Genomic DNA, 27,396 nt, shown 5'->3' with positions numbered 1-27,396 from the left:
TACATCAAGGCAATTAGCGCATCAAAATATGCAAATCCTTCTTACTACATAGTCCTCCCGGCTGGAGTCGGAGTAATTCCCCCCCTGCTCGGTTCGTGGGTGTTTGATTTCCGTTTGGAGAACCAACATAGTCTTGTTTGTTTCTCCAAGAATTTTTTTTCTTAATGCGAACGGGACAGAAAGGAGAAATGAAGAGAAGGGGAACCGCGGCTCCTGCGTGGAAAAGAAAAGCGCCCATGCGTAATAAGAGGAGCCGCTCCGCCATTCTTAATTCTCCGACGCCGTGGGCTCTTGGTGTGCGTATTATTTTTACATGTTGTTGCATATTCATCGGCTAGATTTGCATTATATAATTATGCCTTTTAATATTTCTTTGAAACCATTTTCTGTGATTTTATGATGTACTCAAAGCTGCGTCTTTGCACGAACATTAATCCTTTTTTGCGTAAAACATGATGGCTGGCTGCTGATGGAGCAAAAGCGAATTCACAGTGCAGAGTTTAGATTGTCTGCTGTAAAAATGCAATAAAATAGAGGGAGTCATTGAATGCAGAATGCATGAACAAAGAGCTATTTGGTAAACAAAAGGGGAGAATCAGAAGGAACCCCGCGGAGTTAAGCCTTAAAGACAGAAATGACAGTAAGGTCAAATAACTCAAATCAAATAAAAACTCAGTCAGTGCAAAAACTCAGGACTAAAATGATTGCGCTCATGTTATACTTAAAAATGCAGTGACGCAGCCTTGGCATTTCATCTGCAGCCTCCCTCGCTGCTCCTCATTGTCCGTGAACGCGCACAGAGGAGCCAGGAGCGCGCTATTTTAAGTCCACGCTTGAAAAAATGTATCTAAAATAGGGCTATTTCAATAGATTAAAATTTTAATAGGTTTATTCCATTTTTTATAAATACTTTTCTACTTATAACTAAAAAAATATATGTATACCAAAAACGCGCCAACTTACCTTCACTTAACATGTAAAAATGCGCCGCAGTTACCCGCTCTTTGGTGACACGGGTCATGTAACTTGTTAAACGGTTTTTTTCCCCCCAGGAGCTAAAACTTTCCTTCTTCAAGCCAAAGCAGGTGCAGTCCCTGAAGGCTACTCCCCTCGTCATTGAAGCTTGCTCTAAAATGCGCATGGCTCAACACCAATGGTCAGACTGACTCACCTAAACACATTCAAAGCCACGAGAATCTGTTAACCCACCAATGCTAGACTCCCCACTCTCAAAAATTTCAGAAAAAATGTTTTTTTTTCTTTTTCTTGTGGTGTTTCTGAATCAAAGAGTGATCACGCATATAGGTCGCGCCATGGGAGTTTCAATAGTCCTCACATCATGCTTTGTTATCACCCAGGTTGTTAGACCTATACCCTGCCAACTTATAATCAGTTAAAAATATTCAAAGCTACATAGTCTGAATACCTTAATGTATTGTTAGGGCTCATAAAGTTGTTTACTTTAAAATTGCTTTATATCTTCATCAATCCACAAAGAGTCAAAAAGGGGCTGGATTTAAATCATTCATTACGTATATACCCCATTTTTCAAATTGATATCTTATTTACATCAATTAGGTATTCAATAAGCAGTTTTAATTCTTCCAATTGATTATTTTTGGCACACATATGTATTCTTTGGGCAGTTGTAACTCTGCATTTGCCCCCTACAAACTGAATAAATCTGGTCGTACATGCGTAAATTCTGAGGCTTGGACATCACTTTCAATAGAAAAAAAAAAGGTTTTATTAGAATTTTTTAGTAGTCAAATTAGAAGGAAGTTTAGCTGACGATCCCCTTTGGGGAAAGATGGCAAAGGATAATTAAAAAGATGCATGCTAATAGGCTTGGTGAGCGAGCAACACACAGATGGTTTCCAAAAAGATAAACCTAAATGGGAAAAGGGAAGGGCGGTTACAAGTGCCTTCTAGTTAAATGTCTTTCTTTTGTCTTTATGAAACATATTTTCATATAAATGAAGACGGTAAAATTGATTTCAAATCATGAACGCATTATACAACCTGTACTTCCTCATTTTTCTTAAGCAGATTTACAGTGCAACCTTAATGACAACAGAGGCTTTCTTTTATGGTTAACAGCTTAACACTTCATCACTGTTTCTGATCGAGGATTTAAAGAGAAAAAATGTTCATTTTCTTTCAACGGGGAATAGCATATGAATACAATATAATACATTCTTCTCTTTATATTACAATTATTGATTTTGTTATTGTGGTTATTGCGGAAGTTTCCGTAACAGCCAACACAATAAAGGTCTGCTTTCTTTTCTTTTTTTGATTGACTTACATTAGTGTGTAAAAAGTTTATTTTTTCTTTTCTTATATTTCTGCTCACCATTGTGAGATACCGAAGTAGCAGTTGTGACCTCCTTGGGGTTGGGAAAGTCGTGCTGCGTTGATTGCGCCGCGGGTTTTTTTTCGAGCAGAGGGGGTGGATCAAACATGAGACAGGCGACTGCTTGTAAAACGAGCAAACGGTGACACCTAGTGGTGAAACTGGAGATTGCTCTGCAGAAGAAGGACGATTGGATCGGTCAAACGAGCCGAAATGCACCTGTTCGCTTTGTCACCTCTGTCTTCATTTTATTTGGTCACAATTATTTCATGAACCAAAAACAATCATACAAGCAAACACACACACACACACACACACACAAACAGAGTCATCTTTTGATTTTATATTTTTAATTTTTGGTTTGTATTTTCATTGTGTTGCATGGTGTTTTAGGGTTCTTGGAATAAATTGTTGTTTTTTTTTTCATGTATTTTATTTCATGATCAAAAGTTGTAACTCTGGATAATGAACACTAACAATACGAGGCTCAACCGTGAGCAGCCAATTCACCTCACAATGACGCTAGACACACAACCGGAAGCAAGGATAGGAACTAGGCCAAGGGGGCACAAAAGGGCAGCCTGGGAAGCAAGCAAAGGGAGGGACACAGGTAGACACACATACCCAGGGAATTCAGAGAGGTGCGGTAAGATTTGCTGCAGTATGTTCTCGCTGCGTTTTCTCTGAGGCGCTCTGCTTGGCTGGAGCTGCTGGAGTCTTCTTGCGCGACCTATTGATCCTCTCCTCCAGCATGCTTATGCATTTTTCTGAAAGATTCCCCTTTCAGCTTGTAGACCTGGTCCTCGCAGACGTAGTACAAGGCCACCACGGTGTTCAGGGTGGCGTTGCGTACAGATGTGCACAGCAATCTCCTACAAGGATTTGGCTGGAAGACGTTCATCCTATCATCTTCTGCGAGGCAACCCAACTCCACTAACTATGCACCTCTGCTTGGAGTTTTTTGACTTCGTTCCCTCTATAAGGAAAGGGAAAACTTTTCAGATGCGTCAAAGTTGTAGAGGATAGCCCGACTGACGTTAGGCACCACACATTTCGATGCTCCAGCCTTCAGGATGAGGTACGGGATGAAGGAGTTGGGCTCATCAGGTGGTAGTTTCACAGTGAAGCAGCACGATGAAGAGCAGCTTCAAATCCAGCTGCTCCACAAAAAAAAAAAAAAAAAATAATAATAAAAAATAAAAATAACTATTTGAAGAAAGGTATAAACGCACACTCTTAACAAAAGCCTCAATGTAAAATGATAGTAGAACATAATGGCTATCAAATAGAGTTGACTAAATTTGACTTTATTGCCATTAAGCTTAATTTATTACAATAAATGTTCATTAAAAGTGCACGTGTTTTTGCTTTTGTTTTGATGAAATTAATATTTGGGCTTTCAGGATCGAACAGAGACGAGGGCGATCAGCTTCCAGGAGCAGAGTGGCGAGACGATCCTCAGCTTCCCACAAATTCTAATATCACACGTTTTACACTGTGACCTTAGCCTTAAAACAAACAACAAACAAACAAACAAACAAACAAAAAGTTGTCAAAGCGCACTTAGGATGATTATGTGGCTTGTAATTTTCATGACTTTATTCTAAAAAAATAAATAATTACATAAATAAACCAGAAAATTCCACATTTTCAATGTAATAAATAAGTAACGCCACAAAAAAAAAAAAAACGTATACGGATTCAATATCAGTGTAATCGAAACAAAGCATCAAACTGTTGTGAGACACATTCAATTTCATTTTAAATGCAACATCATTGTCCAAATCGTTGAAAATCCCGCTGATTGGGCCTAGAAATAAGGTGATTAATCTGCAGGCCTTCTGTTGGCTCATCCATTGGGTTCATATTCATTTAGTAACGATTGCAAGTTTTGTTGTTGTTGTTTACCAAATTGAATAAAATGTTTTTCAAAATTAGTATCGAATGTGCGTTTTTCCTGATGCTTGGGGGTTCGTTGGTGTTAAGGGGCATCTGGTTTACAAAGAGGAGTTGGATTTTTTTAGACAACTATTTTTCGCAAACAGATTCAGTGTGTCAGAAAATGGAGCCCTAAAAACGTTTGCGTGTTTTAAATTAACTTTACTCAGCGGCCGAAAAGCGTGAAAAACGTTTACATCACTGTTTTTTTGTTCTATCTTTTGATTTTTTATATCCGCAAATGAGCTCCTGAAATGGTCAACTCACAAGGGAACTGTGTCTTTAAGATTTTATTTTTTTTATCAAATGAGAAAAATGTCAGGAGTTTTTTTCTGATCATTAAATTTTATTTTGACTAATTGCAGTCTTTTGTCTTTAAAATACAGAGCCCGGGTGTTCAAGGAGTAAGAAACACTTTTTGAAAAATACATTTAAATGGGGAAAAAAAATCACGAAATAGTTTTAAAAAAAGCATTTGAAATTTTAAAAAATATAATTTTCCCTCATTATTATTTGTAAGAAATTCCTTCATATAATACATCCAAGATGACAAAGAGAGAGAGAGAGAGGTGTATGAAAAACCAATGACTGTTTTTTTTTATATTTATCTCAAATGTATGGTGGTGCTATTTATTATTATTATTATTATTATTATTATTATTATTATTATTATTAACAATCATTCTATCCAGCCTGTTTTTTTACCAATGTCTTCCTCTATTGAATAATAATAATAACAATAATAATAATAAAGCTTTATTAACATAGTTTTACTGACATCTTTACGTTTTTTTAATATAATTTTTTTTAGTTCTTACTGTTTTTATTTATTGTCAGTGTACACTTATTGGAAAAATACTATTTTATACGCTCGTTTTTTGTTCTATTTCCTGGACCTCTTTTTTTTTTTTAAAGTTCTCCAAACCTCCATGTGATGACTTCATTTTTGCTTTTAAAAAAATAAAAAATAATTGTGTTTTCATTTTTTTCTGGGTTGCAGTGGACACATGTTGAACACAACAAAAACCACACCAAGTCACATCAGGATAACTAAGAAAGCCAGTAACTTTACTGAAATCTCTTCAAAATACAAATAGCCTTTTTCCCTTCAGCAAAGGAGACTTTTGCTTCATCTCCAAACATTTTTTCGACACACAGAATCAAGTCCCTTGAGTTACAGAGATGTGATTTCATTCAAATCATCTTCGTCTCAAGTGGCGACAAAGGCCAGCTTATGCCGCTGAAAGCCGCTCTTGTCTTCCAGAAAAAACATTGGTTCCCAACCTTTTTTTTTTCTTTAAATTTAAGGGTAATACAAGCTACATTAAAACTACCAACCAGCTTTTGAAATATTTAACATATCACTTTTTTTATGTTTTGAGCACAACTTAAATAAACCACAAACACAGTGAGCAACAGAGAATGTCCCGCGTGACTGTCCAAGTCAAGCAATTGTATGTTTTATTTTTACATGGCTGTACAGGTGTATGGTCTCCCCTTTGCACTGCAAGTGACTTATCAAAAATCCACTGAGGTACTGCTTGGGTCCATTTTTGAGGTACTAACATTATAGTCTGTTTAAGTATGAACAAGAACACCACACAAGGAAAATCAATGGCTTTAAATTTAGACAGGGAAAAAAAAAATGAAAGAAAGACTATTTCTGTCCACGTCTTTGGTTTAAAATCATTATTTGTTAGCAAATGTTCCAGGAAATGGGATTCATTCAGTGATTTGATAAAGGCCTGGAAGAAATTTGACCAAGAATGAAAAGCCAATTTTTGAAAGAAAATCAGTTTGTGCATGAAATGTTTCAAAAGTCGATGCACAGGGAGATGAATGAGCGACAGATCAGGCTCGTTACGGATGATGTAGCTTGAAAGGTAAAGCTACTTCAGGCTGACCGTAATTGAAATGTGAAAACAGTTGTACATTTGAGAAAATGCTTTTATTATCTTGTTTCAATGCTTGCAAAAAAAAAAAAAACAAAAAAAAAAAAAACAAAGAAAAAAACAACAAATGAATGTGAAAATAAAAGCTGATTTTACAACACAGAAATGCCACTGGCTTTGGTTTCTCCACTTACTGCCTGAAACATGTTTATTTCTTTTTTTTCCTCAACCTTTTTGTACTGAAGTTTAAAAAATAAAAGAGAGAACACCATTACAGAGGCTCTGCCCCGTTTGACTACACAGACTGTATACAGTAACAACATTGTGAACCTGCATGAAATATGCACATTGAAATATTATAACACTTAAGTGACAGCAGATACGCGAATGGGAGGCAGAGAGATATGTGGCTAGTTTCATTGTTAAAAATCCCAAAAATAAAAACAAGGATTCTTCTAAAATATGCAATTGTGCTTCTCCCTAACCAGCACGATCAGTTTGTCCTCCTGTATCTTTAGCTGAACTGTCGGTGACGTGATGTGGAACCCTGTTTCAAAGACTGGAACATGAGAAGTCAGTGCATGGCACAAAATCCAATTAGGCCTGCAAATGAGTTGTAATTTGTCACAATGGATTAGCAACATTTCTTAAAAAGTGATTTAAAAGTAGATGACAGTACAGCTGCTTGTGCAGAATCTTGAGCGCGATTTGACAACAAAATAAATGTAAAAAAATATTTTGTTGTGACATAAATTGGACTAAATTTGATCATTTAGACTCAAGATGAATGCACAAACGTCCACCGACTTTAGAGGGTTCATCATATTTCCTCATAAATTTGACAGCCGTGCATGTTGAGCCATTTATTCATTTCTGAGTCATCCCCAGTTCCAGCTTCGTGACATTTTCCACATGCGGGATGATCTTCATCTGGATCTGTCCCTCTGCGTCACACAAACCCCAGCAAATGCTTCCCAGCTGGTTTCAAAAGTTAGTCTAAATGCACCCCTGAACAACACTGTCAGAGTTCAAATGAAACAAACCAGACAACATGTGCAACTGCACACAGAAACTCCACTAAGAAACCAACAAAAATTATTATTATATATATTTATATATTAGAAAGCTATACACAAGCATGTTAATTTCACAGATTTTTTTTTTAAAGATTCTTAATATTACCATTATTATATATAATTAGAAATACACGTTTAAAAACAAACCTCTACAAAGATAAAACAGTTCAGCAAAGCATTGGATCTCAGTCTGTTTTTCATGGCTTGGGCTTTGAAGCCCTATCATTTCCCCACGGGGTGAACTATCCATCTTTTATTAGCAAAGCTATGAAAAAACACATTCTGGCTTATAGAAACTACAAAAAGCCACAAAAATGCTTTGCATTGTATTCCTTTCATATGAAAATATAAGCAAGTGTATTGTACATTTTTTTTCTAATTTTTCAGCTTTTTCTTTTTAGTTGTTTTTTTTATTTTTTATTTTTTTTTGTTTATCAATACTGAGTAGTTAATACTAGATCCAGAGTTTTTTTCTCGGTTATGCTCTCGATTCAAAAAGGTGATCCTCGCTCGGTTACTTAAGCAGAGCGCTAAAATCATCGAAGGTGCCGCATCCCTGCAGCCTCAGGTTGACCTGTACAATCCTTCAAATGTTGCATATTAGCTTTTCATTTAGAGAGTTGATTAAATCTTGCAATGTCTGGCAACGACTGATATCCCACCCTCCCGACCCGCTATTTACATAAATACGTTGAACCTGCAACATGACATCATCTAATGTTAACACACATTTTTGCAAGGGAAAACTGCAGAGAAGGTATATAGCAATGAAAACCGATACTGTACACCTGTACTGTCTGTCCCACTCAAGTGCTAAGATGTTTCCCCGTGGACACTTTTTTTTTGTTGTTTTTTTTGTTTAGTTTTGTGTGCCACTGATATATCGCTGGGTCAAACTGTAAGTACATTTATAAGACAAAGTACCTGACGATTTTTTTTTTTTATTGGCTGATATGCATATATGTACACACGTGTAAAGATATATGCATATGTGATTCTTTTCATCCACATACAACAGAATTTATGCATAGTCCCTCCCCACCACCACATTGAGAAAATATCCCTCCCAGATCCCATCAAAACCATCAGCCACCCCTCCAAAACCCCACCCCACTGCTTTATATAATGTCAATATGTATAGCACGCACACACAGCAAAAAGAGTAAAGGAAATTAAAATTAAAAAAAGAAAATAATTTAGCAACATAATTTTGAAAAGGGTCATCCCTTTTTCCTTCCTTCGGTTTTAAAGAGATAAAAGGTGGGGAGGCCATGGGGCTGGGGATGAAGGACTTTTGATATTACGTGAGAGGAGGGGGAAGAGGAAGTTTACTTGGGGGCACCTTAGTGCGGCATTGTCGAGGACTCTGGGCACCTCGGGCCAATGCGGGGGGGACAAGACAGAGTTATCATGTGGCCCATCCTTCTGAGAGGCGCACCCGTTTGATGGAGGGGCTCTCGCGCTCATCCATGGCAGACCGGGCCAATCCAAGAGGTGAGTGGAACTCGTTCCTGTGCTCGTCACGGTCGCTGCCTTCATGGGAGCTGCTACAACTGCTCAGGCTATCAACGGGGGATCGTCCCGAGTCCTGACGGGACGAGGGGTTCTGGGGAGGTGGCACCCCACCACCGTAGCCCCCTGGTGTGCTGCTGGTGCGATCTCTAGGAGGAGAAACAGGTTCGGACTTGATGTGCAGGCTTTGAGCAGAGGGCAGGGAGAGATTTGAACCCTGACATAAGTGTGAGCTAGAGCAATTTCTGTTGGAGGGAAAGGAAACGCAAGGTGTTACAGAGTTACAGAGCAAGAGACAAAGTGATTTCAAAGTCAGTCTATGGTACACAAACATGCATGCAGCCGCACATAAAGACACACATGTGAAAACAACCGGGTGTCATTTATTTCGGACCTTGCAAGTGAAAACAGTGAGGGAGTCTCAGACTTCTCAGTGGAGCATCTCAAAAACATGATCTCTGTTAATATTGCATGTGCTGCCATGCATTTAGCAACCCCCCCTCCCTCAAATGCAAGTTTAGTCCACTCACCCTAGCTGACCAAGGGCTGAATGCTGCATGTTCTGAAGGTGTTGCTGTTGCCATCCGCTCACTGACCCGAGGTGCAGGGAGCTGCCACTGTTGAAGCCAGACAGTGAGGACAGGTCTGCACTGTTCAGAGAATACTCTGTGCAAGGGTGAGGAAGAAAATAAAGATGCATTTAGATCACAAAAGTCCAAAGATGCAAAGTTGTTAAATGCTGCTGACACAGTTTTCTTGTCATTGAGTAGAACAGCAGCACCCTCTAGTGTTGAAAATCTGTATAACAGTTAAAAAGGAATTCAGATGTTCCAATATAGAACACATCTATTGCAAGACTAAAGCTGGACAGATGCTTGGAATATTTTCGGTGCAATTTAGTTTAAGAAAAAAAAAAATCAAAGTACAGAAAATCAACACTACCATAAAATAAAAATGAACAATAAAAAAAAAAATGAAACAAAATGACAAGTACATACCGGTACCATAAGAAGTAGAGATGGCAGAGGGGTATCCACCCATCCCTTGTCCAGGCAGAGTGGGGGTTGCTACGGATACCACAGGGGTGGCCAATGACTGAGCAGACTGTGAGTTGTTTATTCTCTGGTTCTGTGACAGGAAAAGGAAAACAAAAGAGAAGGGAGAGGATTCAGAACACAAAATCAGCTTTGGTGCAAAATAAATAACTGAAAAAACCCAACCACAGTTTATATAATTTTCCTCTCTTTTTTTGTCATTTTTTTCTCTTCACAGATGCTGAGAGGATGGTTGTTAGGCTAACTTCAGGGGAAATTAATCACTTGACATGAGGCTTGGCTGAACCCTGGCAACCCTATTATTTACCACCCTTTTCTTTTCTGATCGCCCACTGTCGCTATAGAAACAATATTGGTTTCCACGGCAACACATGGCAGCAAAGGCAATGGAAAGCACCTTAGTGAGGGTAAGAAAACAATGCAAGTACACTTTTGGTTCCCAATCATTGATTTTAGTAAAAAAAAAATACTATATGTTATTTTATTCAAACAAAATTTAATTTATAGAAAAGAGATAGGTTTATAGCATATGGACAAAAAAAATGGCTATGGCTTGTAAAAAAAAAGAGATGGGAGGGGGGGTCAGGTTGCTTTAATTTCACCACACCACTTGGTGGCACTGTGTGTCCTCACAAATGTCACTTAAGGCAACACTGGAACCATCAGCAGAGTCAGCAACAATATTACAAATGTAAAAAAAAGTTATTCTGAACCTATTTCTAAGAAAAATGAGGGGGGAAAAAGATAAATAGAATTTAGTTGTAGTTTTGATTTAATAGAAGAAAAACAACTCAAGACTGAGGTCATCCTGCTTTGATTGCTAAACTTAGGTGGCAATCGGACTTACCAATAGCAGATCAACATCCTCGGACTGATGGCATTAAGAGGGGAGGGTAATAAGTTCAAATTAGTGAGTATGAGTGATCAGATAAAAGGAGCTCTTAAGGGTGGATCTAGGGATGAAGCCACTTTAGAATTGAGCCAGTGCAACCAAAAAGGAATGGGAGAAGAGCTACTATTATTATACTAATTCTAAAATGTGTTTTATGTGAGGAATAAATACCAGGACTTTGTGTCTAAGCAAAAACGTGCAAACACAAACGACACAGGATCAATCTCTCTGATAGTTTAAAAGACTTGAAGCAAACATAAAAGCAACAGAGAACATACAGGATTAAAAAAAAATGTCAGAAAAAAAGATGGGGTAGAGCGGAGGTTATGAAGATTACTCACGATGGAGGGCATGTTATTCTTGCCGCCGGGTGGGATTAAAACACGGAGGTCAGGTTTACGGTTGTTCATGCCTAGGTTCATTGGAGGGGGGGACTTTGTCTGCATGTTCTTATTTATTCCACCAGGAGAAACCAGCAGCCCAGGTGAGTTGCGATGATTTCCATATCCATTTCCTGACAGAGAAAAGAAGATACAGAGATGTGTGAGATTCTTCAATCAACTTTAAAGAGAAAGTCATGCTGAAAAAGCTGTAAAAGTATCTTGAAGTGTATAATGAAAGTAAAATTCATTTTTTAATGTGTTTTTATGTTCTCTGTCTTGTGCAGGACATTATTGGAGCACTTGTTTGTAGTGAATAATAGAAACAGAGCTTCACAAAAAATATATGACCATTTTGGCCTTCATAATCCCAAATGTTTGCTGATAAAAGATGCACCGTGTGCATACACAGCCTCTGACACTGTCAGCGAAGGCTTCACGTATGCTGAGACAGCCAGCAAATCTTAAAAAAACCCCATCTAATTATGGGTAGAAGGGCAACAAAGGAGATGCGAGTGATCATTTGCCCATCAGAGTTAAACATGGTTTTGTGGTTCTTCCTGACACAAGCCCTGCCTTAGTGATGTCATCAGGTCTACATCCATTCACACGGGCCAAGATCAAACACCCGTTTCTCCCTGAATAAACTGCGGGGTCGATTTTTAGCAACAGCATGAAGAAAACTGAAAGAGAGGCATATTTCGCAAGCTGCATAGACTTTGTTTAAAACCAAGCCCTATGGACTGTTTTTCCCCTTAATTCTCCTTCCCTCTTCCAAAGAGTAGAACACAGGGCACTGTGTGGACGTTCCCACTTGAAAGACGGCGAGGAATTATATGTTAGACATAAATGAATTTCCTAATCATATACTCCAGGGGAAAATGAGTCGCAGATGTCTTCCAGGGCAATTTCCCTTGCTGATCTTTGTTTAATTTGAGAGCAAGGTTTTTGTTGTTTGGAAATGAAAAGTCTCAAAAGCTCAATTTGAACAATCTGAAGAGTAAACGACTGCTAGCGGTGAGAGTAAATGAGGCCCAAAGCAAACGAGAAATACGGTGTGTTACTGCTGGTGTGTGCATTTGTAATCGTCTCTCGCAAGTGTGATGTGTAGGCACGCACAAGCTGCTGCAATCCCAGACTTTGTGCCACTCCGTTTTAGCCCGTATGCCGTTAAACATGTGCACGAAGCCACATTAGCGCTTCTTCTCCGTCACATTAGGAGCACACTAACTCTGTGGAACTCTGAGACATGCTGTATGAGTACTTCTGCACGAGCCATGCATATGGATGCAAATGTGTTTTTGTATTGGACCCTCTTAGCTCCAATGTCATTCTCGCATTAGCAAAGAGGCAGCTGCCTCTTCAGTTTTGCCGCTTTCTCATTCTCATGGCTGGCCCTTTGTGAGACTGAGTGGGTGCATGTGGAGATAGATGAATGACACCTCACACATGCATGAAACACACACACGCACACCACACATACTTTAGTAAATAACCCAGCAGGAAGTACATCAGTGTTTCTGTACAGATGAATAAAAAAGACACTGAGCTATAGAAAGACACTAATACATACTTTGGACAAGATGACACGGACTACGTCTCTCTGACAGTTAATCAGACATCTGTGTATTGCCTCCCTGTAGAGATGGCTGGCGTCCAGTCAATTATATGTTAGATGACTATAATCATGAGTGGCACAGGCCAGTCCTTTAGCACTTCAAAAGTGAAATCACAGGCCAATTAGACTAATGAAGCAAGAACTGTGGCTTCGATCAGTCTGTTCTGCACTGTGATCGCTCTGATTTTAGGCTGGTTGAGTTCAATAGAGACTCGCCGCTACATCAGCTGAAGACATGTTACCCAGGGTTTATTTCCATTTTCCTCTTTTAGCACTGCTTTACACCGTCGGGCTGCAAAAGCAGGCTGATGTGAACTGTTGGGAGGAAGTGCCAAAATGAAATGCTGCTCAGCAGGCATCTTCTTTGCTGCTGTGGGTATCTCACAACGTCAGATCTGAGTTTCAGATAACAGCTTTATGTTTTTTTGTGAGGTGTGGGGCAACAGCTAAGGTCAATGTTGGTTAGTTCCATGGTTATTTAAGGCATTTTGAGAAACATGTGCTTGACAAGGCCCCCTGGAGTCTTCATTCTCTCTGTCTTTCCCTCTTGCACACACACCTTCACACAAACACACACACACACACACACAAAAAGAGAGGTGTGGTTAAACTCATGAACATTTTACTGTTACTGAACAAATTTCTGATGTCCTGTTGTGGTCTAACAGGCGTGCTCCGTTCTATTCCCCATACACACACACTCTTCCGGTGCGGTTTGGCCAAACATGCATTCAACCCTGAATTCTCCAACTGAACAAAGATGTCAAGTTCACACTCACAACATGTACACTTGAAGTACAACGCTGCCGAGACTAAAAGAAAGACACTGTTTCATCAGTCCCGGACAAACTTTTGTCAGTTGCTCTATAAATGCCTTTTACCCTGAGTTTCCATTTGATTTTGACCAGAGATCTCGGATCAATGTATTCTGAGTGTCACTCGTTTGAAGCAGTAATTGGTGTAAGATAAAGGTGAGAGGTGCTGGGAGATTCTTGTTAACTCCTAACAGACCTTTGGTGAGGAGAGTGCCTATCGGAGCACAGATGACAGCTAATTGCACAAATGACAGGGGAGAGGTTTTCACAAGTTGAGACCTTAATCTGGAGCTCTGTTCGTCTTCTCACATTCTCTCTTTTTCCTGCCTCTTTCAGCATTTTATACTCATGTCAATTCTGCTTAAAGGAACTAAAAGACTGATGACAGAAATAAGTCAAATATAGAATAAAAATAAAATAAAATGACAAAGTGGTTTGCCCCAGGATAAGAAGATTAGATTAATCTAAAGGGATGTTGAATACATTTTGATGTTTAGATTTCATTTAGATTAGTTTTTTCTTTTAAGGTTTTTTTTATTTTTTCACCTTAAAGTCCCACTCTGATCATTTGATCTATTGTATAAGTGTTCTCAGTGGTCCTTTAATTATGATTTTGCCGTTTTTAGACAAACTAGGACATAGTATCTGCAGAGCAGCAGTGGTTCATCCGAGTTGTGGGTTAGACTGTTGGTGCAGCGTGAGTCCACCTTCACTTCCCATCAGCCATTGGTAAGGGCTCTTCTGCCAGGCTACAGCCCCTCAAACCCCTATCCTAACATTACCAGTGCAACAAACAGTACAGTTTTGAGCCAGATACCAGCTCATGCAAGGAAAGCTAATATGTACATGGATCTATTAGTGTATAAGTGGATGCATCGAAATGGAGCAGAACTGGGAGCTAGTGGCCAGCCGACTGTAACACCTACATCACAGCTACAGGCTTTTTCAAACAGCATTTTTTCATCTTCTCCCGATTCACAACAATTTAAATAAAGAAATACTCAAAGATGCAAGTTTAAGCTGAATTTCTTTTACTCTATCATCAGTAAAATACCACAAGACCATGTCAAAAACACCAAAAATACAATTTTCATTGGAGTGAGTCTTTAAAATCTCTAAGAACAATTCGGTTTTGATAAAGTCAAATCTCATTCAACTATACTTTATAACAAAAGATCTATCAATGCTTAAGGTATAGTTTTTATTTTTTATTTTGCTTCTTTCTCAAATAATTTTTGTTGCATAAAATTTTAAAGCTACACTTCCAACGACAGTCAAATCCTGACAACTGAGAGATCCAGACTGCTTCAGAAGTCACTACTAAAGGCACCTTTTAAAGAGCAGAAAGCAGAATAATTAAATGCTCTTTGTTGCGCCATGGTGCCTTGTCTTCTCACACTGATGAAGTTAGAGGAACATCATTAAAATGGCTGGGCATGTTCGTAGAACACTTCCATCTGTGTTCCCCCACTGTTTCTCCTTTGCACACATGGTTCTCCCATCAGTGGATATTTATCACTGGGGTCCCCCCAACACAGTATTTCTACCCCCTTCCTCAGATGAGATTTAGTAGCGCTTTGAATGGAATCTTTCAGTTCCCGCGTGACTCTCCCTCCACGTTGTGTTTTTCACTGCTGCTGAGCGACGTGCAGCGCTCACAGAGCGCCTCTGTTCCCCCTGCGTGGTGACACAAAGGCTACATTTGAAGCACGCACAGCTAAACGCCGTCAATGGAACACACGCCACAACAAACGCTCCTGTTGTGTGTGCGTACGACTTTGTGTGTGCGGCGAGTGACCAGACAGAGAAACCAGGCATTGACCCCCCTGTGACGGCGGGCCCGGGGGGCAAAGACAAGGCAGTCCAGCTGTGCCCAACTGACGCCCTCAGTGCCTCCATTTTTACACTCCTGCACTGTATGCACTGGCTGTAAAATTTAACCCTTTAAAAAGGGAGTCTCTGGTAATAAACTTCAGCTTGACATGTCCTCAGGGGCAAACCAATGGACAAACAAAAGCAAACGCACACAATGTCTCACACACTTTTCTCAATTGTGCGTTTCTTCTCTCTCTGCGGGTTCAAACCCGAACGCATTCAGCTCAGACACAACTACTTTAACGGCCTCTGGGGAAACAGATAAAATTTAACAACGCGCTCAAACGTATAAGATTTACTATAAAGACAGATGTACTTTATTTCTTGTATATTCTGCAAATTTGCCTCCATTTTCCTTCACTTGTTCTAACATTTTATAGCTCGAAGCAGGCAGGATGTGTCACAGCCGAGCAAACATTCCCAGATGAACTCCACGACCACTAACTTCAACACATCATGGATGAAATCTCCACTTGGGTTTGGGTTAGTGTTAGTCATGCATTTTATGGCCCCAAGTGGGTGAGTGGGTGCTGTGTATGCGCTGGAGTCTGTACGTGTCTGTTAGGGAGGCTTCTGCGTGTGTGAAGAAGAGCCCATTCTTACCAGCACTGGTGCCTGCGCCAGTGGTGAGGTCAGCGCCCATGAGGCCACCTGTAAGATGAAATAACGTGTGAAGCAAAGGAAGGAGAGCCATTAAAGGATAGACACCCACATCCCATCCACTCTGCCTCCTGTCTCTCACTCACTTTAATCACAATAAGCTGTGTGTGTGCCATTACAGCACTGCTACTAGACGCAACCCAGCCTCCAAGTCAGAAGTTATACATGCTTAGCTATGGGCACAGTGATGCATTAAGCTGTCGTCCAAGAAAAACGACATATTATTATTTTTTCAAACATGTGAGGTGAAGGAGTAGGAGGGTCTCAGTCGTGTGCGGTTTTCTGTGGAAGCGCCAAAACTCATATTTCTTTTATGCCGGCATTTTGACCATCAACTTGTAATGACAGGGTGAGGGTGTGGGTAACAGCCTTCAGACCAGAGGGACAAAAAATAAAGGAATTTGGACAATCATAACAAACCAAATGGCCAATTATGTTTATATTAAAAGAAACGCGGCACCAACACATTATGCCAGGCCTCTTTAATGTTAAATCTCAGACTGAAAATTTAAAATGAAAACGCTATCCAGGATTTATTATTTTATATCATTTAATTGTGTCTTTTGACAAAATACCAAACACAAAATATGCAAATTTATGCAGGGGAAGCAGGGCAGTGTCTGTCTTTGTGTGTAATATTGTGGGTAGCTGTCATAAATTAAATCACACATTTGATTTGTCAGTGTCTATTAGCATGACAGACAGGTTCACACGCACACGCACGGAAACGCTTACACACACAGAGAAGACAGACAGATGGGATAACAGCATGTGCATGGGTGCATGGGTGCATGCGAGGCCCTACCTGTGTTACCTGCACTGGGAGGTCTGTGTGTCACTCCAGGAGACATGCTGTTTCTCTGTAGACCATGGTGTGTCAGCGGCAACAGATTGTGGTTGCCTAGGGTACCACCGGGGTGACTGTAGATTAGATTGTTCTGGTTGCTAACGGGAATGGAAACGGGCATGTCATAGTTGGATTGGGGCACAGCCTGCTGAGAAAAAAACGGAGAGAGAAAAGTAGAAGTTGATTAGGCTTGAGATAAGCAATGAAGTAAGTAAAAAGAAGAAGGAAGATACTATGGAAAGAAAAGAACAAGTAGAGAAAAAGATGACAACATAGGACACAAAGTTAAAAAGATGGTATTGTTTAAGTAACAACTTTAGGTAAAAAAGTATAGAAATATGTGGGGGAGTTAAGGAAACATTGCACAAAAATTAAAATATAAGTTATTCAGTTCTTCTAAAACATAATATATAGGCAGCTAACAGTTTATCATTACAGCATAATTGAGCAAAGCGTGTCTTGAAAGCTATTTTTAGAGATTTTTTAGGGACATAGTAATTCATCTTGACTTGGTATGACAGCAAGCATTGTGGAGCAAAAAGTTTAAGAAAGAAAATGCATGCTTTGAGTTTGGGTTAGATTACTTTGGTACCCAAAAACACTGCTGGTTCTCTGAGAACAAGCAATTTTTTTCTCAAACCCTTTAACTATCCAATTGCAGGTCGATCTTCAGGTTTGGGTTTTTGTCTTTTGTACTTCAGAAAATAAAAAAAATAAAAAACACTGAATCCATTAAAAGTAAAAAAAAAAAAGAATTATTTTAGGTTTTTATTTTATCGCAAACGTTATAATGTGTTTTATTTTGGATTTTATTAGAACCAAAATCAACTTCCGGTGTGAGTGTACATACTAGGAGTTTGCTTTTTGTGACTTATTCACTGATATACAAGGATAAACAAAGACATGTGTAATACGTGTAAAAAATTATAATAGGAAAAAAATAAAGACATGTAAAACTTTTTAGCCAGTTTAAGAAAAAAACATGTAAGTTGTTTTTTATGTGTCTGTGCCCTGCATTGTTAAGCACTTTTTTGGTTTGTTTTCTTCAAAAACTTCTTTAAAAATACACTTTACTTACTTAAAATTAAATCTCAGAATGGGAAAAGGTTAAAGAGCCAACCCTAATGTGTCCTTCCCCCCCCATCTTTAGCAACAACTGCTTCAACTGAAGAAAAGAACATTTGTTTGCAAGTATAACTAAAGCTAATTGTTTGAAATGGTAGATGCAGATCAGTCAGCAGGCTCATCAGTAACACGAGTGCAGCTAGCCCGACAGCCTCAGGCATCTAGTTTGTCATATTTATTGTGTCACTTTGGATGGGGGGGGGGCTTAACCTTGGGAGTGCCCTGGAAGTGGTTGATCCTTCATGTTGGTTTAAGGAAGTAGAAAATGGGTGCCTAAATTATTGCCATGTGTCTTGAAGCTGTGGAAGGTTTGCATCAGCGAGATCATCAGCGTGGCTTACATAAAAATGGGCTCAATGCCTTAGCACTGCTTATACTTGCACATTCACTTATGCTCTGTTAGTTGGCCAAATATTATTTCAACATACAAGGATTGCTACTCTAACCAGATATAATTAGGAGTTTCTGTACATTTCGCTTCAGCTGCAACTTCACACAGGAATTGGTTAGCCAAAAAACCTATGGCTGCTTTCTTTTAAGGCCAGGGAAAGGCTGTCGCTTGCTCTGCTTTATTTACCCCCACCCACCCTGTAATTTCTTCCATCTCAGATTCTTTGTTTGAGTTTTTAAATCCCATGATTGCCTTCGCAAAGTTCTCTCTATAGTGGAGGCCATCTCTGTGTGTACATTTGTGTGCGAGCCTAATGCTGGGTGTAAGGGCCCCATTTGTAAGCTGTCCTTTAACTGGTGCCATCCTTCCTGTTTTAATTCATCTTCTTCCTCTGTCTTCCCCACAGTCCCCCAACAGTCCCCTGCAATCCAGAGGCCCAGTGCTTGGCAGCCACCCTGACCACACACTGAACTGCCACTTGTTGTGTGTAGAGTCCACCCCCACCCCCCCATCCCCACCCAGCTCCGATCCCAAAGCCACCCCACCTCAACTCACCAAACCCTGCCTTATTTCTAACCACACAGCCGTCTGCTCCACGTGGCTGAGACACAGCTCTTTTCTTACTTATCAACTGTGGAGTTATCCCATTCTCTGGGAAGCCTAGGTTCTCTGAATACATTTGAATTTATATAAACAAATGTGATACATTTTGAAAGGATTTCCGCTTTTATCTTGGAAAATGCATAAAAAAGTTCAAACACCTCAACAATATCATGTGCATCCTGGCATGGCTTTTCATAGTTCACTAGTTCATAGACCTTCTGCCTGCCTTTCCTTCAGCACAGTGGACAGACTGTGAAGCATGAAGTCAAATGTTCGAGATTTAACGTGTTTGCTGATATTTTGTTTTCTGACTCTGTCCCTCATGCTGCAGGTGACTGAGCACTGGGCGTTGTGGTATAGAAAAAAAAGGACACGCACATGCAGAGCAAACCTCCCCTGAGAGCCATGCAAGGAATTATGGGTAAACTTTGGTTCAAAGAACAAATATTGTTATAATTTGTCATTGGAGAAAGTGTGCAGTCACTAAAAAGAAAAAAATCTGTGCTAGTTATGGTTACTGTCCAGATAAATTAGAGGACTGTTCCTTAAACATAAGCAAGCAAAATCAAAGAACTGTAATTTCTTCACTCCACACTATAATCTCACTCTGAGCTCACTCTCGCTGTGTTTTTGTGAAATTAGTCTGGTGGCAAACAACTGTGGTTAGCCGGGTTAGCTCAGCAGTGGCCAGCAGGATTTTGCTGAGCCTTCTGATGAGGCCGCACATTTTTCAACATGTACTTACAGGTATCTTTTGAGTTTTTATCATATGATCAAAGTCCTCATTAATCTGTTTGTATTTCTCTTCAGTGCGTGGGGTGAGGATGAGAGTGGACTCGAGCTCCGGGCTCTCGCCACCCTTGTTTTCCTTCTTGTTCAAAGCCTGCCAGGTCCCACAACCACAGATAAAAAAGGGTGGGAAACACAGACATGAAGGGACGAAGAAACGGGTGATAGGACAAGACGACGAGGGGACGGTGACAGAGGGAAGGAAGGGAAGAGGGGAAAGAAAGATGAGAGTAAGACTCTGGGTTCAACCAACAGTACTTACACACAGTCTCTGTCTGCTGATCATTAGATCAATGTCCTCGTTTATTTTCCTGTACTTGTCCTCGGACTCGGGGCTGTGGCCAACCGAGTCATCTGCATCGGGATCTGGGCTGTCACAGCCGTTTAGGCCCTTCTTTCTCAATGTCTGCAAACAAAGGTGTACAATATTATTGAGGGTAGGGCACAACAACCCAGCTCAATCGCCTGGGAGGGACAAACTCAAGTCAAAGAACTTTATTATTCCGTTTGGTGCAACGAAATTCACTGGCAAACTAACTTGGATCCAAGACTATGGCAATCAAAAGAGCTACAAGTTTAACTGAAGGAGATTATATGTACTCTGCAAAAAAAAATAAAAAAAAACAAATCTTTGATCTTTATAAAATGGATTATTTTGCAAAATTGTGCGTTTATTTTGTTAACATGGTGTGACAAATGGCACAAATGATTTCATTAAATCAGACAAGACAAATGATCCCAGTCTTGCACAAACACAAAAAAACTTAAATGAGAAGTTAAATCACACAAGAATTGCATGTCTGTGGTTTATATTTTCGACAAGGCAGTTTCTGTTTTGGCCACCTGATGGCCACCTGCCCCCATTAGAGTGGGCAGAAAAACACCAGGAAACCACACTTTACTGTTCACTCACCACTCCCTGAAGCCAGGAGAGAGACACAAAGAGGGCTATAAAGTGGGAGAGAGAGCGCTGCATCTGTCCTTTCTCCCAAATAAAAAAGGTTGACAACCCCTAACAACACAGATACGTTTTATTGAGCATCCCTGTGTGATAGCATGAGGGGACGTTTGCTTAAGTAAGTGTGCGTGTATCGATGGGCGCTGTGTTCTTTTGCCTAGTAAGATGAGAGACAAAGACAGAGCAGGAGAGAAGAAAAGTACAGTAGCTGACAGTTAGAGATCTCATCAAAGACACCCCCTCCTCTTACTCTCCTCCACCCACCACTCCCGGCCCCCCTCCCTTTCTCCTCCTGGCTTTAATAAAGGGAGATTAGTCTACGGGAGGAATATCACGGGCCTGCTGCTGTCTGTGCAGTCGTCGCTTCACACTGCGCTCTCCTACTTTCATCTGAAGCTTCATATCAGACAGACGTAATTAAATTTACTTTAGCACACCCTGTATTTGATGCTGATCAAGTGTGTGTGTGCTTGGTTGCATGTCTGTGTGTGGGAGGGAAAAGAGGGGAATGAGTCTATGTTTGCGTGTGCACGTGGGTGTGTGAGAGTGGGTGTTAGAGTCAAGAAAAAAGAAAGAGCCACTGAGCAGGAGAAAGGAGGAAGATAGATGCTAAGATAAGTTAATCTCAGTGAACTTCTCTCTCCTATTTGTTTGTCTCTGCCAGTTCTCACTCACAGAAGAGAAACAAGTGCACACTACTCCATTACAACCAGCAGAGGAAGTGACAGGGAGTGATCTGCCTGCTTAGAAAACAAATAGAAATCCAGTCATCTCTCATGTCAGCACAACAAAGAGCTGTTTTGAGCGCAGTTTAAGTGAACTTGGAGGACTTCTATTGTGCGCACGTTTGTGTGTGTGTTTGATTCCTGAGGCGTCTCAAGGCGAGGCAGCTACTGTAAGTGTGTCAACTTTTGTTGGCTCTCCGTTTCTTTCTCCGAATCCTCGCTTGGCCCCTCGAGTGGAAATCTGGAATTCTGAATTTGAAAGCTTCTCTCATGTCTTTGACAGTCTTCAGGAAATCACACCAAACAAATCAACCAAGGCGATGAAGGAGATCTGACTTCCAACTGACCTACAGTGAATCAGGCTCTCTTGCTCTATCAGAGGAGGATGAGTCAAAAGAACAAAGGGGTTGCAGAGGTTTAGCACGCTGTCTTTTTTGGCAAAGGCACGAGATGTAAAAGTTTGCCGTTTCTTCTCTGTAGTTTCATTCTGGCCTTGTTGATGCATCATATCAAACTGACAAGAGCTGAACTGCTGGCCTTTTCTCACTTCATATGAGAATGCAAACAAGTTAAAAACAACTTTTCTTCCTACTTACATAGATTCCCACCTACTGCCACCAGCACAAAGTGTGTGAGAGATTCACTTCCATTCTGGGAAGAACAGAAGCGGAGCATTGCTGGGAGATGAGAGGCAGAGCTGGGTTAAAGGTGACACCCATATGGGGTAACTGAGCTGCACGTCTGCTGTGGAGTTGGGCAACAGCCTCCCTGGGCACTGACGGGGCGCAGGCAGCCAGGGACTTTAGTGTTACATATTAAATGACAACAAGGCATGTGGCTTGAGCTTAGCCCTTCAGCACAGCCCAACATATTTAGGGAGCAAGACAGTGATGCTATGCTACACATCCCAGTTATGCCACCTGTTACAAAACATCACACCTGTTCCCAAACACAGGCGCTCAACCCAACATCCAATCAGATCCGCTGCTGCGCCTGTGTAGCCATAGATGGACGTCTCACTTCTGAGTCATCCACATCAACACTGCTTTACTTTTTCCACCCTGTGTTTATGTTTCAAGTTTATTAAACCCACAGCCTGATACTTTCTTGAATTTTGTTTGCATTTCACAGTTTTTGCTTGAAGGAGTCACAAAGCACGCCTCAAAACAAGGCTGTTTTTGTGTTCAGTAGCTGTTACTGTCAACTCGCCTGACCAAGATGTTACTAAATAACAGTTGGTTAGATGAGAAAAAACAACAACTTAGATGACAAATTAAAAGAACAAATTTTTAATAAAAATGACACTTGAAATGAGAAAAAGAGGGTGGGTGTGATAAACTGGCATAAAAATAAAGTCTTCGGGGAATATGGTAAGAGGAGTAAACAAAGGCGCAAAGTAGCCACATCTTCGGGAATGTTCAAGTTTTTATTATTTAGAGGTACTTTTTATGAGTATACATTTTTACAGTTAAACACTACCTTCACCCTTCCTGCATTCACACCTTACCTGCTACATTGTTAACACAATTGAAAAGGATTATCAGTTTTGGACATCTCCTAAAGTGAGAAGCCGTTCTATGAGAAAGAGAATCACCTGGCACACAACTAAAAGAAAGTACAGGGAATGTGAGAGAAACGAGGGAGGAAAAACAGCTAAAAAGCTGTCCTCTTGCTTGGCTGCGTGTCTTTCTCTATGGCCCCTTTGGAGGCTTGCTCCTAATTAAACTCCTTCTTCGTGATGTTCCCTTATGATTCCACTCACAGCAGGCACAGCATAGACAAGGTGTCCTACATACTTGAGACACCCGTCTCATTGGTACCCTTCAGCTTTGCACCCATAGCTGAGATGGCCTCGACAGCGTTGGTCTATCAGGTTTGCTAAACTCACCAGAGGCAGACTTGTGAATCACTGAAAACTGATCTACACTGTCATAAGCTTGTTTTTTGATTTGGCATTAGAAAAGATAAGACAAAAAATCATTTTATAGTTTTTGTTACTAATGACAACTTCTTGTAGGTCTTGAGATAAACAGTGGGAAGGATTTGGTTGAGAATTCTAGGTGGCCCCAGGGGGTCTGCTAAGGACAGATGACGCCTGCTCAGAGCCCCAGCCATACTAGGATCCGTCTGCTCGGCATTCTGCCACCCTGCTCACCCTACCTATCCCTCTATCCGTCTTTCTGCCCCAATGTTTCGGTCTCAGTCTGCTCCTCAGTCTGTCACAGTATTCCTCACGTTTTTCTGCAAACTGACTACGTCTCAACACAATCCTAGTCAAAACACTGTTGGCTTGATGGGCGCATCTTTATTTTTGGCTAATTAATGGGCTGTGTTTGGAAAGAGCTTCAGTACTGACCATTCCCCTCTGCAGTTATGTTGGCAGTGGCTGAAGGGTATGACACATTCAATATTGTGTTTATGGGTTTTGGTGACAGACAGGCAAGTGAATGTTCTCAGTGTCTTCAACCCATTGACTGACAGCATCAGTGCAAAAGCCCCCACAAAAAAAAAAGAAAAACAACTTATAATAGGCCTTTTATATCCTCTGCTTACATCGTAGGGGCTTTTGTTTCCACGCTGTTGGAAGCAAAGCTATGACAGAAGATAATAGCTGGAGTTTTCCCTGATGAATGGTTTAGTTTATTCAATTTCAACCTATTAGACATGGTTGGGAAAAAGTCACAAACATGTTGGCACTATATAAAAAACACCAAGAACTTATCTTTCATGGTTAATTGTGTGATTTTTGCACCAAAAAAGTATAAATAAATTGCACTGGATTTAGATTGTGACATACAACTTTTTCATTTTAGCCGTTTCAGTAAAACAAGAGGTACAAAAATAGACTGATGTGAAATAATGCCCACTTTTTTGTTTACTGTTAACTGTTAACATTTCTGGGGCAATAAATTGGGTTTCCTTTCTTAAAAACTGTAATTTGTTAAATCAAGAGAATTAATTTCCTTCAGGTCTTTTATGCATAATGTTTAGCGGGTCAAGAGAATGAGCAGAAATATGTCAAAGAAGTGCTCTGATTCTTAAATTTTGACGCTGTTTTTTTCTAACTTGCCTTAGTTTTTGTGCCCCCCCCCCCTTCCCACTCACTGTGGCTCTTGCTGTCTTTTCTCTGCTTTTTAGAGTGAAGGGAACATCAGAGGGATCAGGCTGGCTTAGTTTATTGGAAGCAGATGGCAGACCAAAGGCAAGAGGGCCACCGTTTCATGAAGCGTGGTTTGAACATGCCAGGGCCATGTCGGGGGGCATACCCATGGATGATGGGTGCATGGTGTGTGTGTATGTGCTTGAATGATTGGAGTGGGAGATGGCTGATTTTGTAGGTTACCAGTCTAAAGAAAGGATTGGCTAATTACAGTGTAGTCCTGCTTCTTTCCATATTTATGTTAGCATGTCTTGTTAACTGACTGAGAACTTTGGTGTCAATGAATTTTCATTGCTTTAGCAACATTGAAGCCTGTGGTTTACTGCCTTTCTGTTGTATTTTGATCAGAGAAAAAACACAACCTTATTTTTGACCAACTGTTTGCAAAACTTCAATTTTGCTGTCTCAAAACCATCAGGAGATTGGGTTTGTGCCAACTTCTTTATGATAAAAAAAATTGAGTTGACTTCAAAATTAAAACTTTATTTTATCGAATTCTTGATTGATGATTGATTAGTATATTCTACATGTGTAAAGGAAAAATGACCCAAAGACTGAGTGCACTTCTTCGAGGTATAACTGTAGTGTTGTAGAGTTGATGAAATTAGTGGTTCAAGTTAAAATGTATGTACTCTAAGTTAAGGAACTCTGATGGAACACTGATGGTAATGATGTTTGATACAAATCTGTTATCAAAACAAAAGACTTGTCCATTCTTATCACAATTTTAGGTGGATCAATGCCATATAGAGATTTGTGTTGATGGTGAGACGTGGTATCTGGAAATAGGTACCAGTAGTTGTGAGTACGTTGATGGTGAACGGTGTCTTGTGTCAGGACAAGCATACTTTTGGGTTAAAACCATCCTGCATTGATGAGCACAGTCCCAGATCTCATTTGGAGGGTCAGCCTTGTTGGCAATTTTTTTCTTCAGTCTTGCTTTTCCTATTGTCTCTGAAGAATGAACCAGGTGGGACAATGCAAAGTTATTAAAGAGTTTCTCAAAATCAACCAAGTCCTCAGTTCAGATTCTTGACCAAAGGGTTGAGAAAGTGCTCTGCCCAATGGAGTGGTCACCATGGGCGTCTTTAAAAATGGAAAAGTCAAAGTAAAGAGTGCAAGAAAGATGGAGAAAGGGATGAAAAGTTTTTTTCCTATTGCCATTGTGATCGTGCATGTGCTGAAATCCCAGTTAAAAAGAGTCCACTGCAGACAAGAGCCCACTCACAGAAATACAGCCTTAGCAAGCCAGTACACAGCAGATTACCAGATGGTGCAGTGTTTCCCATATGGACAAGACACACACTAAACACATGTCAGAATCCAATACTGTTTGCTACAGCAGCATCCCGGCTCTGAGAACAAAGTGGTCATTCAGACTTGTCACTACACTGTATAATTAGCCAGATAGACATTATGACACACAATGCCAGCTCAGAGAAACTGCATAAAGAGGACACTTATGAGTTCACCCTTAACCCCACCATCTTTCATCCCATCTATACTTCAGTTGTAAAACACTTAGCTACTCAAATGAAAGAAGCGTAGAATGAGCGTAAATGTTCTACTGATGCAGCATAAAAATCAATTCTCCAGGGTTGAACTGTGTGTGTTTTCAACCCGCGTCTTACTTTACATGCTTTATGCAATGCGATATGGGCTGTTTATGAATGCACATGTGACTGTAATGTGATCCAGCTTTAAATTTTAAACTTCAAGGTAGTGACAGCTAAAGAAACGAAAATGTCTGACTTTTTAGATAAAAACCTCTTCAAGCCACCCTCCATTTCTTCTTTGTGGGTACTCACCATCTCCACCTCAACAACCACTAATCGTCACTTAGCTACTTTTGTCTCTCCGTCTCTTATCGCGTGGTACCACAGCAGGAAAAGGGAGCCGGAGGGAGGCCTTGAGTAACAATGACCAGCCGGCTGACCTCTATACTATGACCTTGAGTTTCCACACTCTACCCCAAAGCAGCAATCATGACCAGGAACGGGGAGCCAAGGGGTGGGGGTGGGCGAAAGCTTTAGGCGGGCAAAGGAATGCCATCTATAAAAATAGATCTTCATTATTCTGAATTTTCCACAAATAGTTTCAAAGAACAAGGCATCATTTCATCTTAATGGCTGGCGTGAATTGTTTTGAGCTGTGTAGTGGAAAACCTTGCCTTTTGGCAGCGTGGCCTCAGAAGTGGCCAGCCTTTTTCACTGTTCCTCACCACAGGGACCACATATTGGCACATTTCAAACATTCTATTTTTAAAGCCATCTTTTGTTGTGTGAGTACCTCAGACTTCCGTTTCGGTAATGACCTTAAAAAAAAACAAAAAAAAAAAACACGTCTGATAGAAATTGAAAAGCCCTAAATTCTTGTCTAAATTTCTGCTGTCTTGATCTGTGAGGACCTGATGTAAAAATGCTTTTAGATTGCATTGGTTTTTTTGTGCTTTTCTTGTAACTTGTGTTTGATTTCTGAAAAAGTCAACACATATAATGTATCAAATAGGAAGGGAAAAAGTTGTTTTGTTCCCACCAGCCAACGCACGTTTTCTTACTTTTATTATATTAAAAAGAATTTGAAAGACAAAGTTAATATTACATTTGAAAAAAAAAAACTGAATCCCATACATATAAAAACTGAAAACAGATCATTATTTTATGCAGCATGGGGGGGATCAACATTAGAAACAAATAAGACGCATTTCTTTATTTAAGGGGTTTTGAGGC

At 40.2% G+C, this 27,396-nt stretch overlaps 1 protein-coding gene and 1 long non-coding RNA gene across 38 annotated transcripts in view; one reads left to right on the top strand and one right to left on the bottom strand.

The window, feature by feature from the left end:
* Positions 1-155: 155 nt before the first annotated feature.
* Positions 156-3,904, top strand: LOC111947900 (uncharacterized). Its single transcript, XR_002873858.2, has 2 exons — positions 156-296; positions 3,760-3,904. It is a non-coding gene; the product is annotated as an uncharacterized LOC111947900 (long non-coding RNA).
* A 4,279-nt stretch (positions 3,905-8,183) lies between these two features.
* The window catches only part of mef2cb (myocyte enhancer factor 2cb), a 65,777-nt gene continuing 46,564 nt past the window's right edge, over positions 8,184-27,396 (bottom strand). For 2 of the 37 annotated variants that reach the window (XM_011479269.4, XM_078952220.1), the window contains 8 exons: positions 20,087-20,230; positions 16,875-17,064; positions 16,013-16,060; positions 11,063-11,235; positions 10,677-10,700; positions 9,773-9,902; positions 9,305-9,440; positions 8,184-9,019 (listed from right to left, as the gene is read on the bottom strand). In XM_011479269.4, the coding sequence (XP_011477571.1) occupies positions 8,671-9,019; positions 9,305-9,440; positions 9,773-9,902; positions 10,677-10,700; positions 11,063-11,235; positions 16,013-16,060; positions 16,875-17,064; positions 20,087-20,230 (1,194 nt within the window). In that variant the 3' untranslated portion in view covers positions 8,184-8,670. Of the gene's footprint in view, positions 9,020-9,304; positions 9,441-9,772; positions 9,903-10,676; positions 10,701-11,062; positions 11,236-16,012; positions 16,061-16,874; positions 17,065-19,780; positions 19,919-20,086; positions 20,231-27,396 lie in introns of all 37 variants that reach the window. The other 35 variants (XM_078952224.1, XM_078952226.1, XM_078952221.1 and 32 more) reach the window with 25 other exon arrangements.

Source organism: Oryzias latipes, chromosome 9 (genome assembly GCF_053564925.1).
Source record: "Oryzias latipes strain Hd-rR chromosome 9, Olatipes_Hd-rR_3.1".
Classification (NCBI taxonomy): Eukaryota; Metazoa; Chordata; class Actinopteri; order Beloniformes; family Adrianichthyidae; genus Oryzias; species Oryzias latipes.
Note: the sequence above shows the minus strand (reverse complement) of the source record. Positions and strands in the feature narration are given on the sequence as shown.